Source organism: Pseudonaja textilis, chromosome 4 (assembly GCF_049901715.1).
Source record: "Pseudonaja textilis isolate UNSWEBS1 chromosome 4, rPseTex1.2, whole genome shotgun sequence".
Taxonomy (NCBI): Eukaryota; Metazoa; Chordata; class Lepidosauria; order Squamata; family Elapidae; genus Pseudonaja; species Pseudonaja textilis.
The window spans coordinates 48,165,487-48,179,750 of NC_141993.1; the positions used below are offsets into that span (position 1 = coordinate 48,165,487).

General features: G+C 40.2%; 1 protein-coding gene across 4 annotated transcripts in view; it reads left to right on the forward strand.

The window, feature by feature from the left end:
• The window catches only part of SEMA4G (semaphorin 4G), a 111,779-nt gene extending 98,161 nt beyond the window's left edge, over positions 1–13,618 (forward strand). For all 4 annotated transcript variants that reach the window (XM_026704675.2, XM_026704676.2, XM_026704677.2 and 1 more), the window contains exons 8-16: positions 151–264; positions 547–713; positions 893–1,062; positions 4,024–4,168; positions 4,642–4,864; positions 5,520–5,635; positions 9,729–9,883; positions 11,729–11,790; positions 12,491–13,618. In XM_026704675.2, coding sequence (XP_026560460.1) covers positions 151–264; positions 547–713; positions 893–1,062; positions 4,024–4,168; positions 4,642–4,864; positions 5,520–5,635; positions 9,729–9,883; positions 11,729–11,790; positions 12,491–13,338 — 2,000 coding nt within the window. In that variant the 3' untranslated portion in view covers positions 13,339–13,618. The remainder of the gene's footprint in view (positions 1–150; positions 265–546; positions 714–892; positions 1,063–4,023; positions 4,169–4,641; positions 4,865–5,519; positions 5,636–9,728; positions 9,884–11,728; positions 11,791–12,490) is intronic.
• The last annotated feature ends 646 nt before the right edge of the window (positions 13,619–14,264 follow it).

A 14,264-nucleotide genomic window follows, 5' to 3' on the forward strand; every position in this document is an offset into this window, starting at 1 on the left:
CATGTCTTTGGCATACCCCAGTGGTTCTTCTAACAGATCTGGAAAAAGTAGAGGAGAGTTTATTTTTAAAAAAGGTCAATCATATACTGTAACGAACACATATATTGGGATCAGCATGTCCTTATTGCTTTTGCTGCATTTGTTTCCAAGATGGCAGTTTATATACAGCAACACGCTATGAATTCCGCAGCCTACCAGACATCCGACGCAACTGGCACCAGCGGGTTCTGAGGACTGAGGAATCCCCCTTGCATTGGCTGAATGGTACGTCCTCTCATTCCTCACCCTCCTGGATAGTAAAAGCAATCTTGCATTTATGTGAATTAGCCTTTGTATGCCTGAATCATAGCCTACTTCCATTCCCCAGAAAATGACAGACAGTCACTTGAGCTGTCTTCTGGAAAATTCAAGGTATGAAGAGACAAACCCTGCCTCACTTCCTTAAAGACCTTGAGGCTCATGACTGTGGACCTGCCCTGTGTAAGCACAGCAGCCTTAGACACTTTTCTTTGAAAGACCATGCTAACCTTTCTCCTTCTCTTGCAGATGCAGAGTTTGTGGCTTCTATGTTGGTCAGGGAGAGCACAAGGAGCTCTGTAGGAGATGACGACAAAATCTACTATTTCTTCACTGAACGTGCTGGAGAGGAGAGCACATCAGTATTTGAGAAGGCCCAGGTGCCCCGAGTAGCTCGAGTAGCTCGAGTGTGTAAGGTAAAATAAATGGTCTGTTGTGAATATATACTTGCACTAATGAATGCAATTAGAGGGTTGGTTCAGGCTACTATGCAAATGAAATAGAGGCTATGGACACCTCTGGTCACCCCCATAATTTGGTCAAAAACATTTAAGCTGAGGAAAGGATTTGTTTAACCTGGCTCTCTTTTTTCTAGAATGATCTGGGTGGCAAGAAGATTCTCCAGAGAAAATGGACATCTTTTATGAAAGCAAAGCTAGAATGCTACATCCCTTACTATGAAGTACTGAAAGATGTTGCCAGTTTGGATGGTGGTAACTGGACGAGCACTGTTTTCTATGCAACATTCATCTTATCAGCCCAATGGTGAGCCAAGCATTTTTATAATGTTGAATTCTGTATAATTTTGGGATCAAATAATTTAAAGGGTTGGGGAAAATTTGGAATGTTGAGAATGTGGGAGATGCAATACGATGAACAGGACAGAAACTAAATAGGAAATGCCATGGGACGCTGACTATTGGGTCAATTTTAATCTACCTATTGTGCTGGAGAACTTGGCATTCTTTACCATATAGCAAATAATATAGAGAAGTTCTCCAGCGAGAAAAGTCGATCATATATGCCTGAATGTTCTAGGAAATATTTGCACAAACTGGTATAAAGTAATTAAGTCTAAGTTCCAAGCCAACAGATACAGACTCAGCCCACTTTTGAAAGAATTATAGATACAGTATATGCTGTATGTATTTTACTATTCACAAATTCATTAAACTACTGAGAAAATAATCTGATGTTGATAGGGGGAAAATTGGCAATTGAATTCCTAATCTTTTCAGGAGCTCTTGAGCGAACTTCTTTTGCTTTCAGATACTTCTTGAACCTTCTTTTCTTAAAAAGCAGCAGGATCCTTCTTCTTCTAGCACTGGTCGCCCTAGGGCCTAGGCATTTTATATTGGCCAAGACAAGCAGATTCTTTAACTATACACAGTCCTCATTCCATGAACAGTTGTTGGTGGATAGAGTTGGTTGTAATTACCAGTACAGTCATCTGTCCTTATAAATATTTTGGTTTGTAATTGGTACAACAACCAGCCAGAATTGCTGTGGGCGTTTTATGAAAGAAATTCTTCTGAGTGACTAGCTGTGGTATAGATTAATACTAGCTACATGTGCAGAAGGCAATAGTGATTGGAAAGAAAATCGCACCAATATTTTGGCAAGATCCCTTTGTTGCAATCGGGGGACAAAGACTGCAGTTTACCATATGGGCTGTAACTACTATAGCTGCATCTTTCTTTTTCTTCTTATTTTTGAACTAAGCCAAGGCCAGCTTTTTGCATGTTTCTCTTAATGATACTGTGAATTTTTACAAGTTCTCCTCAGTTAATTAGCACCTTTGTGCTTTTGTACTATTTGTCAGCTTTGAAGTCTGCATTTATAGCAAATGCCACCTACGAAGCTAAATCCCCATTGTGAAGGGACTGCATTATCAAATGTATTTATTAATGATCAGCCCATGCCATTGATCTCAAAGAAGCATTTGGAATGTACAGGATGTTTTTTCTGTAATCCTTTCAAATGTTTAAGACTTCCTTTTATCGTCAAAAATAAATCATATCAATCTTATGCACCTTCAGTTGTGTTCCCCCACCCCCACCCCATTAATCGGTACAATTGAATTGTGAAATTTGCTGTTTAAAAAATCAGGATGGCCCAAGGAATTTGGAAACGATTGCTTGCTACTTCCATAATTTCAGGCAGCAAGCAGAATTCTACCTCTAGAGAGCAAGAGTGAAAGGTGGTTATCACACTCCTGTTCATATTTATGAGTTTTGTGAATGAAACTAATTACCTACAGTGTGATAGAGATAGCTGGGTGAAATGAGCCTGATACTCCCATGTTAAGATTCCAAGGTTTCACCATCCTCTGCTAGTGCACCTTCCCTGTTCCCTTGCCTTTCATGAGAGTTAGGTCTTAGCGGAGACTAATGGGCTTCTATTCCACCCACTGCCTACTGGATTCACTGCCACTTCTCTATGTGTTTCATTCTTTTGACCCAAGAAGTGGTAGCAAAAAATTGATCAACTTGAATATGAAGAAATGGTATCTTTGTTCTTCAGAGCATGATGAGGAATGTCGAAACTTTAGATTCTTTATAATGTCCTAGATCAGGGTTAGGGAAACTTGGCTCTTTTATCACTTATGCACTTCAACTCCCAGAATTCCTGAGTGAGCCATAAAAGGTTCCCCGTCCCTGGCCTACTGGTTTTTCAGTTGTGAGGGAAATCAATTTTTGACTTGAATAGGACTCTAAAATATATAAATGTAGGACATATTCTTTATATTCTTTATTCTTTATATGTCCTACATTTGTATATTAAACAGTCCCATTCAAGTCAAAAATTGATTTCCCTCACAACTGAAAAACCAGTAGGCCAGGGACGGGGAACCTTTTGTGGTTCACTCAGGAATTCTGGGAGTTGAAGTCCATAAGTGATAAAAGAGCCAAGTTTCCCTATCCCTGTCCTAGATTATGACAAGAAGCCATCAGATTCAGTTATTAAGTGAAAAGACTAGCTACATGAAAGAGACTGAGCCAGCTCCAAAGAATGGTACACTTAAAGAACTTGGTGTACAATCTAGTTCTAAAACCAGACATTCCTAAGATCAAGGTAGCATACCAAGACCAATGGCAAGCTTCAGAGACCCTATGATGAATTACTTCCTGGCAGGTTGGCAAAATGAATCTTGCTATAAGTTATACGATATTAAAATAGTAACATTGTAGCTGGATGTGATCAAAGCAACAACTAATGATAGATTAACAACTAGTGATAGTGGTTTGTAAATCACTATTTATATAGTTCAGCATGTTGTATGAAAGTCCATTGGGTTATTAAATATTGTTAAGTAAGCCGTGATCTGGCCTATTGTAAAAAGATAACCTATGTCAAAAACACCATGGGAGTTTTAGTGCTGTCAAAAGTGTAGTAACAAACTCTTGTTGGTATTTTAAGACCCTGGCAGTTGCCTGATTGTGTTTGGTGCTGTTGATAAATTTTCAGATTACTGACATCTTCCTGCCAGACAAGTTGCCTCAAAACCTCAGTGTATCGTTGTATCTCACTGCCACGCTGATGACAATTTCTTGGAAGCTGAACAAATATAAAAATGAAGACCAATTGTTTGATTGCAAAAAGATTGCATGTCAGTCCTAAGGGAATGTAATCCTTCACAAAAATTAAATTTACCTTCTCCTGGTTTGTGACCGATGGTTAGATCCTTGAATTTTGGCTTTCCCACCATATTCCTATATTTTCCAGGAGGAGCATAGAGATGTCTGCTGTTTGCCGATACAACATCTCAGCGTTGCGTGAAGCTTTTGAAGGGCCATACATGGAATACCAAGATTCCTCCCACAAGTGGTTCCAGTACACTGGGAATGTACCAGAGCCACGGCCAGGATCAGTGAGTTATATTCATCTGTATCTCATCTTCATCTTTATCCAGATGAACTATACAGGAGTTACATGTACTCCCTTGTCATAAGAGATCCAAAGATCCAGGGTGAAATACTGTAGATATGGGAACTCCCTGTGATATTTTACAGAGGAGTTATGCCTTTTTTTAAAAGAAACTGTAAGTAAATGATCCAAAGGGGTAGGTGGAGTATATTGGGATATTATATGGGAATACATTTAAATCTTTGCTGCAGTTTAAAAGTGTGCAAGTCCATCAGAAGGCTTTAATTTGTATGCTTTAGCTCTTTATGTAACCTTTGAAAACTTAATTCCTCTGGTTGTTTTGGATTATGCTCCCAACATTTCTAATTGATAATGATGAGAACTGAACTAAAACATATCTGGAAGGAACGAAGTTAAAGAAAGGAACATCAAGCTTTTGATCTGGTGAGGCCAATTATAGCTGTTTACTCTTTGCAGTGCATTACCAATCGTGCTCGCAGAAGAGGCTACAACTCCTCCCAGGATCTGCCCAATGGTGTGCTGGATTTTATCAAGCTTCATCCACTGATGTATGAAAAGGTGAAACCTACAGACAGAGTCCCTCTGCTAATAAAGAAAAATGTGGTCTACACCCAAGTTGCAGTAGACAGAGTCCAAGCCCTGGATGGGCATATGTATGACATCCTCTTTTTGGGAACAGGTAATTGCAGTTAAATTCATCATGCATGCATGTATGTATGTTTGTGTGCACTCTAACAACTCAAGAGACTTTAAATTGTTAGCTCCTTTCTTAACTATATGCAAGGAAGACTAATCATAATTTGCTTTTTTTCTTATAAATTTTCCAAACCTCTATATTCTTTATAACATAGAACTTGGCTTCCCTAAAACTAAGCTGTATCAGTGTCATTCAGTTATGGTTGACACACAAATACGGTATTTTTCTTTATAGCACTTTATAGTGTACCTCCCTCTGCTTCTGGAGGGAGCTCATCCACCCTTCCCCGCAAACAAAGAATTCACCCCTTTTTTTGGTTTTCAACTTCCCCTGCTCAGATAAGTTTTCCCTATGTCTTAAACTTAATACTTCTTGATTAAGAAGAGACACAGATTTAACCCATAAAGAGGAATGGGAATTTTGTTCTAGAAAGGTATAGGTGACATTATGGACGCACAGTTCTGGGTAATATTTAGAATGCCCTTAATTCAGAAATATAATTCTCAGTAGTCGGAATGGGTGGACCAGGCAAATCTTTGATTTGTAGTGGTGGCTATAAATGAAGTCTTCAATTTTTAGAATTTCAATGCCAAGATATTCTTGTTGCTTCTTTAAATAATTAACTACCTCTGAATAGGTAATGGATGGATTCACAAGGCTGTCGTCATTGGCTCCATGATCCATATCACAGAGGAGATGCAGGCCTTCAAGAAAGCCCAACCTGTAGAGAACATCGTCATTTCCAAGCAACAGGTATAAGCAGTTGTAGACCTTCCCCGATACCGTTAAGTACAGCTCTTTAAATTACACTTCTCCCAGTGAAAAGACGTGCATTACAAAAATAGCACATTAATTTGAATAGTTGTATCCAAATTTAAGACTCAAACCAAGACAATCTGAATTTATCACCAATTTTTGCCTAGTTTCTCTTTAGCTGGTCTCCATGTCCACAACAGGCTGGAAGAAAAATAATTGATAGAGATATTTACCTTTTCATTGTTAAGAACTATTTTCTAACATGCTTTATTTTATTACACTTTGAATTTATTTTTTAAAAATGTGTTTAGCTTGCTTTTTGTTATTAAATGAATTCCAAGACCCAGAAATTAGACCCTAAAGCAAAACGTACTGAATTTTAAAAAGGAGCTTCTTAATTGAATTCCTTCCAGCAGTCCACTCATAGTAACCTTGAACTTCCTTTGTAATTCAGGCATGAAACAAAGCACCATGTTGTTATCATTATATAACTGAGAAATAAAAACCAATCACCTAGCATCCAGATTTATTTTCTGTCTGCCACTAGCATTAAAATATATTGTTGAAGCTTGAAACAAAAGTAGGCTGTCCTCAATTCTTGCCTACCATAAAATAGAGGAATAAAGGAATAAAAATACAACTATAGTAGTGGAAACATGGTGTGGATGAAGGTTTTATTAGTGGTGGTTCTCCACTCCTAGGTTAAAAAACATGCCTTGAAGCTATTTATTTGTCCTTTCTATTAGTAACTATCACTTGTCCAAGAACTAATCATATGGCTGTCCTTTGACAACTGTTTGGAGCTTGCTATTCTAGTTCCTTTGTGAGGATATTTGCTTCCCACTTTGCATGGTCTCAAATGTCCCCTAAATCTTTCAAACCTGGTTGTTGTTGTTGTTTTACTTGACATTTTCATTAGATGCTTTAATAATTGTTGGAAAGGAAGTCAACACAGGGGTATTACTTAGGAGAAAGGTGTCAAACTCGATTTCATTGAGGGCCGCATCAGGGTTGTGTTTGTCCTTAGGGGGCCAGGATGGCCGTGGCCAGCTCAATGTCACTCCAGTGGTGGCCCAAGTGCTCTGCCAGCAAAATCTGGCTCCCAAGCTCCATCTTTGGCTGCAGTGGCTTCCTGCAACCATCTGCCACAAAAATGGAGCTTGGGAGAACCCACGGCCCTTGCATGCTCCATTTTAGGCTGTGATGGCCTTTTGCAAACCTCTGCCATAGAAACAGCTCAGGAGGGCTGGCCGCAGGCCTCCCGAGCTCTGTTTTCCCTGGCAGAGGCACCATGGGCCAGTCCTTTGCTGTTTCCCAGGCAGCCCTGCAGGCCAGATCCAGGAGTTTGACACCCCTGAGTTAGGAAGTCAACACATAACATTTCTCTGTTCCTATCAGGCAAAAAAAGTGCTGATTCTGTTTCAGCTTTATTGCAAGTTTATTCTAGATTAGGGGCAGGAAATTATGGCCCTTTTATGACTTATGGACTTCAGCTCCCAAAATTCCTGAACCAGCCATAAAAGGGCCATGATTTCCCACCCCTGCTCTAAATGCTACAATTGATTTATGGCCAAATATTTATGGTGAGAAGCTGCAGGAGGGAATAATGTTTAATCTGTGTAATAGCTTTCTTCATTCTGGTTCTTTCTCCATGAACTGGATTATTCTTCATCTTCATTCAGCATGGGCATAAAGAGTACATTGCATCTGGAGGATATGGGACAGGCTGTGTTAAAATTTTAGTTATTACTTTTGTAAGCATAACATAGCTGGGCTGCAAAAATCCAGGGGAAAGAAGATGGCAGCAAAGAAACATAATTTTCTCTGTGTCTTTGCTATCATCTAGTGCAGGGGTCTCCAACCTTGGCAACTTTAAGCCTGGTGGACTTCAACTCCCAGAATTCCCCAGCCAGCTTTGCTGAAGTTGAAGTCCACCAGGCTTAAAGTTGCCACGGTTGGAGACCCCTGATCTAGTGCTCCTTTGGAGTTTTTCAGCCCAAGTATGATATACCCACGGTGCCCTCTTACTACGGTATTAGTTTCAACAGAATATTTATAGTTTTAATTGACCTGCTCATGTGTCTTTTGCTCATATCACTTTGAGAAACAATATTTAACTAGTAATCTTTTTACTTACTAGAATGAAAATGCAAGTAGGATGCAAGGAGGGAGACTGGTCCCCCACCCCACCCCCACAGTCTCCTATTAAGGAGAAAATATGTGTTCCTGGATGTTTGATATGAAGGTTGCTATTGGAGACCCACTTCTTCTTAGGATGGGGAGTTGATAGAATAATACTCTTGATCCATGTTGAATAAATAATAAATAAATGTGGAATAAACGGCTGCATGGATAATGCCAACATTTTGTTCTGTTTCATTGCTTCCATCTGGTGGAAAACTCTTGATGTTGCAGCCAAGACAACAAAGAGTACCTTTTTTGGATCATAATCCTCCTCAGCAGAAACACAAAATATTATTCTGAGATAAAAGTATTCTGTTGATGAAAGAGAAGGATAAAGTAGTTAGAGAGATCAGAGTAAGAACCTTTTTACCAACTGTTGGTAGATAATGTTCATTACATTTGTTCATGCAGCACACCTACACAAGAATAACCTTGATTTATTTCATTAACCCATATTGCATGGGTTCACATGACACAATATCCATAGAGGCTGACTTTGTATCATATGCTAAGACCAAAAATGCTTGCCTTATGTATAATATAAACACAGTCCTGTAGTTTTGCTTCCACATGTTTAACTAGATTCATGGATGTTTCTTATGGAAACAACAAAGGGTCAGTTGACTGATTCATCTAAGACAGGGCTGACAAACTCCCGGCCCGCAAGCTGGATGCGTCATGTGCTGGCCACACCCCTGTCCTGTTTAGCGAAAGGGGGGGGGGAAGTCCCGATACATCATGTGACGCTGCTGTGATGACTTGAGTTTGAAACCCCTGATCTGAGGGAGGGGAGGTAAATATATCACCAAACCAACCAAAACTTGCAAAAACTAATTCCACCCAGCTGTACCATGGGAATATACAAAAAAGTTAGTTGCCCGGTTTGGCTTCCCTGGTTCTCCAGGGACATGATCTGAAGAGGAAAGAGTGGCTGAAAAAGTAAGCCTCTCCATTATAGTGCCACTGCCAAGGCCTGGCAGCACATAATACTTTATGTCAGACAGTGATAAATTTCAGCAACCCAATTATACCTAATGCCTTCTGCATGACTGATGGGAAGGGCATGTTAGATAGCAAAGCAATGCTAGAATTCTCCCGCTGCAAGGACTGATGGAAAACTGATGATTTTCCGGCAGGTATTTTGTCACCAAATACTGTAGATACTTTTAGTTCAAATAGCATCACTATTTCCAAAAGCGCCAGTAAGAAAGAGCTAAGTCAGTGACTAAGTAGACTCTTTGTATTGTAGAAACAGGGTCACACTTTGTTTTCTTTTACTGTTTCCTCTTGCCATCACCTAATAATTGCTATGCATCTCCATTCCTTTATCTACCTAGATGGGAAGAAGAAATGGTCAGGATATTAAGGGTGGTTCCCGATTGTAGTTCTAGTCCGGGAACAAAAAAATGGTTGGGCAGCTGTTGATTTCCATTCACATGCTTAATCTGATTATTGAATTAGCTCATTAAAAACTTAAACGTGCTACCTCAACCAAGCTGGTGAAAAAAACAGCTTCTGATTCTTTAACTGAACTAATTAAACATTAAACATTTAAACAATGTTTTGTGGAAATAAAAACAGGCTGGAGCATTGGGGGGCGGGAAAGAGAACCCCTTGTACATTTTTGTGAATGAGTCTGGCATGACAGAAGCTCCATCAGGAAGCCCTCTCTGTGTTATCCTAGTGAGTGTCAGTGAAGGTTTCAGTGAAGAGTCCTGTCCATGTTTTAACATTTCCACTCTTCCATGTCTTGAGTCAGGCCTTGGAAAGCTGCACCTTGAACTGCCATTCATCTGTGATTTGGCAACATCAATACCCTGCCTTAGGGTAGGCATGAGGAAAACATGACAGATTCATGCATCAAGAATAGTATATGGAATCGGTACTAAGCATGTTTCTTTTGCAGAGGAGTTTATACGTTGGAGCCCAGAGTGGCGTCTTGCAGTTACCACTATCCACTTGTTCACAATACATCTCCTGCTTCAGTTGCATCCTGGCCCGGGATCCATATTGTGCCTGGGATGGCAAGAGCTGCCAAGATATAGCTGATGTTCTGGACAGGTATGAAAATACTGATTGTGAAGAAGAAAATATGGGTTCAGGCTTCCTATCTCTTAACTGAGATCAGGTTATTTTTTTAAAGGTGCAGCTTCTGCAAACACCCTATTTGTTAGATCAGTAGAGTCACATTAGGTCTGAAGCAGAGGTGGGATTCAAAATTTTTAACAACCGGTTCTGTGGGTGTGGCTTAGTTGGTGGGCATGGCTTGGTGGTCATGTGACTGGGTGGACATGGCTTGGTGATCATGTTATTGGCTGGGTGTGGCCAACCCAGTATCACTCACATTGAGGCACGCATCTCCTCGCTTGGCCTCTCATGACTGTGGGGATGCTGCATCAGTCGTGTGAAAAATGGTCATAAGTCACTTTTTTCAGTGCCATTGTAACTTTGAATGGTCACTCCACACAAGCAAAGTACCAGCAAAGGAAGAAAAAAAACTCCAGAGATGTTCCTGAGATAGGAAGTCTAGTCCTGCCAAGAATGTAATAAGGGTTAATGGAGAGACAGTTTCTGTAAGCAACACCAGAATGTTTCCTTCCTGCCTTCTTTACAGGATTAGACCAGTAATTTCTTCTAACAACCGGTTCTCCGAACTGCTTAGAATGTTAACAACTGGTTCTTGCGAATAGGTGCAAACTGGTAGAATCCCACCCCTGGTCTGAAGTATGCCTTTTCTGTCCATTTCATTCAAAAGAGGGCATCCAGTAGGATTCTCTTGCTTTGATATTTATTAAAACCTGGCTTAGGTTTATCATATTGAGAGTCAGTTGTAGTTTTCAAGCAACAATAGTGAAGGCCATAGTTGAAAAAAAGCAAAAGCATATTTATTATTATGGTTCATCACACAATCAGTCAGATATTCAGACTGATTTGGCATTTTTATGCACCTATCAAGTTCTTTCCAAGGACCTGAGATAGGTAAATGTTTTTGTTTGATGGTGTATTAATTAAATTTATAGGCTGCCCATCTCCCAGTGACTCTGAGTAATTTATACAAACAATACAAAAACACTGCAAAAACTGCACAAGACTAAAGAACAACAGTGGCAAAGAAAACAGACCCAGAGGAGAACAGAAAGGAGCATTAGTTGTCTTCTCCAAAGATCTGGGCAAAAGGCCAGGCCTTAAAGCCACTTTGAAAAACCAATAGGATGGGAGTTTGAACTTGCTGGGTGTATGGAATGAGGGAGAACCTCATTCTAGAGGCCAGATGTTACCACAGAAAAGATACTCTTCTGGACTCTGATAAGGGGCATTGTTTAATCAGTGGAACCTGGAGCATACCAGCCCAATGTCAGCTATAGAATATTTCTGTATTTTTTAATACAAGCATATTAAAAGCTTACAAAAGTTAACAGCTCCAAAATGCAAGGCAATTCATTAAACATAATTAAACAGATTTATATAAATATCTTTATTTCTTTAAATAAATATCTCATCTATTTCTTTACAAAAAATACTGTGAAACTTTAGCATCGGTTTAGGTCTCCCCAAATAATGCATTCCTGAGAATCAGTATCTCGTGTACAAAAGCTTAGCTTCATCTAAACTCATAAGAGTTCTTCATTTTATGCTGTTATTATGTGGTGTCTGAGTATTTAGGTCTCTGTTGAGTGACTTGCAAATTACACTGTGAGTTGAAATAAGAAATGTTGGTAAGAACTACAGTTTTCTTATTATACATATTGAAGTGCTGAGCAAATGAATATTTATGTAAGTATGTATTAAAGAATCTGCATATATGCCAAAGAAATTTTATATGAAGTTTGCTGAATATTGCAGAGATTAAGAATCTTCTAGCTGCTGTGCTTCCTAACTGATCAGAGTCCTGCTTATTTTCTCCAGATCTCTGCTGATTCAGGATGTGTTGCATGGCAACATGGGCTGCTGGAACGATTCTGTGCAGGGTAAGTTTGTCAGTGCCTTCCCTCCTTGGTCCCCTCTCCTCCTTAGTAGTTGAGAGAATGATTATGCAGAAGAGATCAACTGCTTCCTAATTCTTTTGGACAGAGAGAGTAGCAGATTCCTTTTCTTCTCCTTTTGCAGACTTAGTGTTACTAGATAATCAAATATAACCAGTATAATTTTTGTGCAATAACAAAATAAACACAAAAAGCCCAATTATCCATGCACAAATTATAGCTACATGTTAAGGCAATCTGCATATAATTCGTAGCTTTATGAGTTTCTTCTGGTTTCGAAAATAATTTCCTGGATCCTGCAAGCAAGTTCAGTGATGGGATAGGAGAATATAGAAATGGCAAGTAGCTGAGACTCGTGGGCATAGAAGGACGCAGCCAATGGGAAGAGCTTTTGGATGAAGCAGTTGTGATAATTCTTGACCTGAGCATAAATATCTGGATCTCTGCAAATTCTGTTCCCAGATTGTCTTTTCTTTCATAAAAAGGCAGGGCACTTGGTTAATTGGTTTTTAAACCATATTTTCAGAGTTTTGAAGTTTTCATTCTTGGAATCCTACTTCCTTCAGATTGAGAGTCCCAAACCCCTCTTCCCTACTATTAAAGTGATACTGGGTGCTGACACTGAATTATTACAACCGAAGTTGTGTAGTGTGAGAGCTCTTGTCTGTTATTGTGTCTCTTACAGCTGTGCTCGTGCAGAAGAACCGGACAGTACTGCATGGTGGTGATGTGCTCTTGCCTTGTGAACAGACATCCAACTTGGCACGGGCGATTTGGATGGTGAATGGCACCAAAGTGCTTGCTGAGGATGAGCAAGGACACTTCCGATTAGGCGTAGATGGATTGTTGGTGACAGACACACAGCTTGATTATAGTGGAGAATACCAATGCTACGCTGAGGAGAATGGCCTGCATACCTTGGTAGCCACCTATGGTCTAACTGTGCTGTCCAAAGAACTGGGGCCACAACCGCCCAGCAGTCCAACCCTCGCATCTTGGCATTTGGCCAGAAATGATGCTGGGAACGTGAACTTTATCTACATCGTGATCATCACAGTCCTGAGTGGATTATGCTTTGTGCTCATTGTTGTGCTTTTCTATGTCTGCTGTTTGCACAGGCATAGAGGCAAATATCAGCTAGGGGGTCCCCAACCATCAAGTGTAGAACTGCAGACTGTTTCTTCAAATTGCCTGAGCAAAGGAAGGCAGGATGAAGAGGAGCTGAGCACCTATCCGGATGGCTGCCTTCAGATCATCCCCGGAGAAGCCCCTACCTTGTCACTGTCACCCAAAGTGACACCTCTGGCCCTTCCCCCTCCCCCTCCCCCTCTCCCTGCTGAGTTCACCAATGGCATTTCAACATTACCCAACATGCTGCGCAAAATGAATGGCAACAGCTACATGCTCCTGCGACAGAACGAGGAGCCCTGTACTTCACCGCTGTACAACTCTTTCACTGAGGAACTGAGCAAAATTCTGGAGAAGCGGAAACATACCCAGTTGGTAGAAAAACTGGATGAGAGCTCTGTTTAAGGGGGAGAGAGGGTCTATGTGCTGAACTATTCTCTCTTGCCACTGCACAGTTCCGCCTCTGAAGGACAAAAGAACCAGTGTTAGGACTCAGCAACTACCTCCGGAGTGGCCCTCCGGAGCCGCCACAGACTCCGCACTCATTTCTTTTATTTTACTGTTGTCTTTTTTGTTGTTGCTGCTGTTGATCGTTTTGTTTTTCAATTGCTGTAAACAAAGAAATCTGTTTAAATGGGAATTATATTTATATAAAAGGCTGATCAATAAACGGGGGCCGCAGAGATGTGTTGGGTTTGTCTGGTTTGTCTCCTACTTCCTTCCATCATGAGGCATCTCTGAATCCTGCCAGCTACGGGTCATAAATAAGAAACGAAGGCTTAACTATGATTTTAAGAAGTTGATAGCTAAACTTTGATAAAACCCTCTAAACCACAATTTACAGTCAAAGTACATTTATGTATTTCTTTTTTAAATATGTGAGAATTGCATTTGATTTTTTTTAAGGTAAATTGCGATCATGAATGGTGATTGATGAATCCCCCTTAAATGTGATTTACCGTGAATAACTTTAGGCATTATTGTTGATCTCTATTTTACACACAGAGTTTATATTCATAGTTGTTGACCAGAGTCAGCATAGTGAATGGATAGCTCATCTCTGATCTTTCTCTCAGTAGACTAGCCAACAAGGCCAGGAGAGAGGTACTGAGTGTGGTAATTCAGCTACGTCTAGGACTGTAGGGTGCTCCCAGCCAATAGCAACTAGTGAATTATGCTGCAAACCCTGGCATTTAAATTTTAATGCCCATGAAGTACATTAAAACAAACCTTATGCCCATTAAAGGTAACTGACAAGTTTTGAATGCCACCTTGCGGGGACAGCATAAAAGGTCAAAAATGAACAATCATTTTGTCTCAGAGCTACCCAG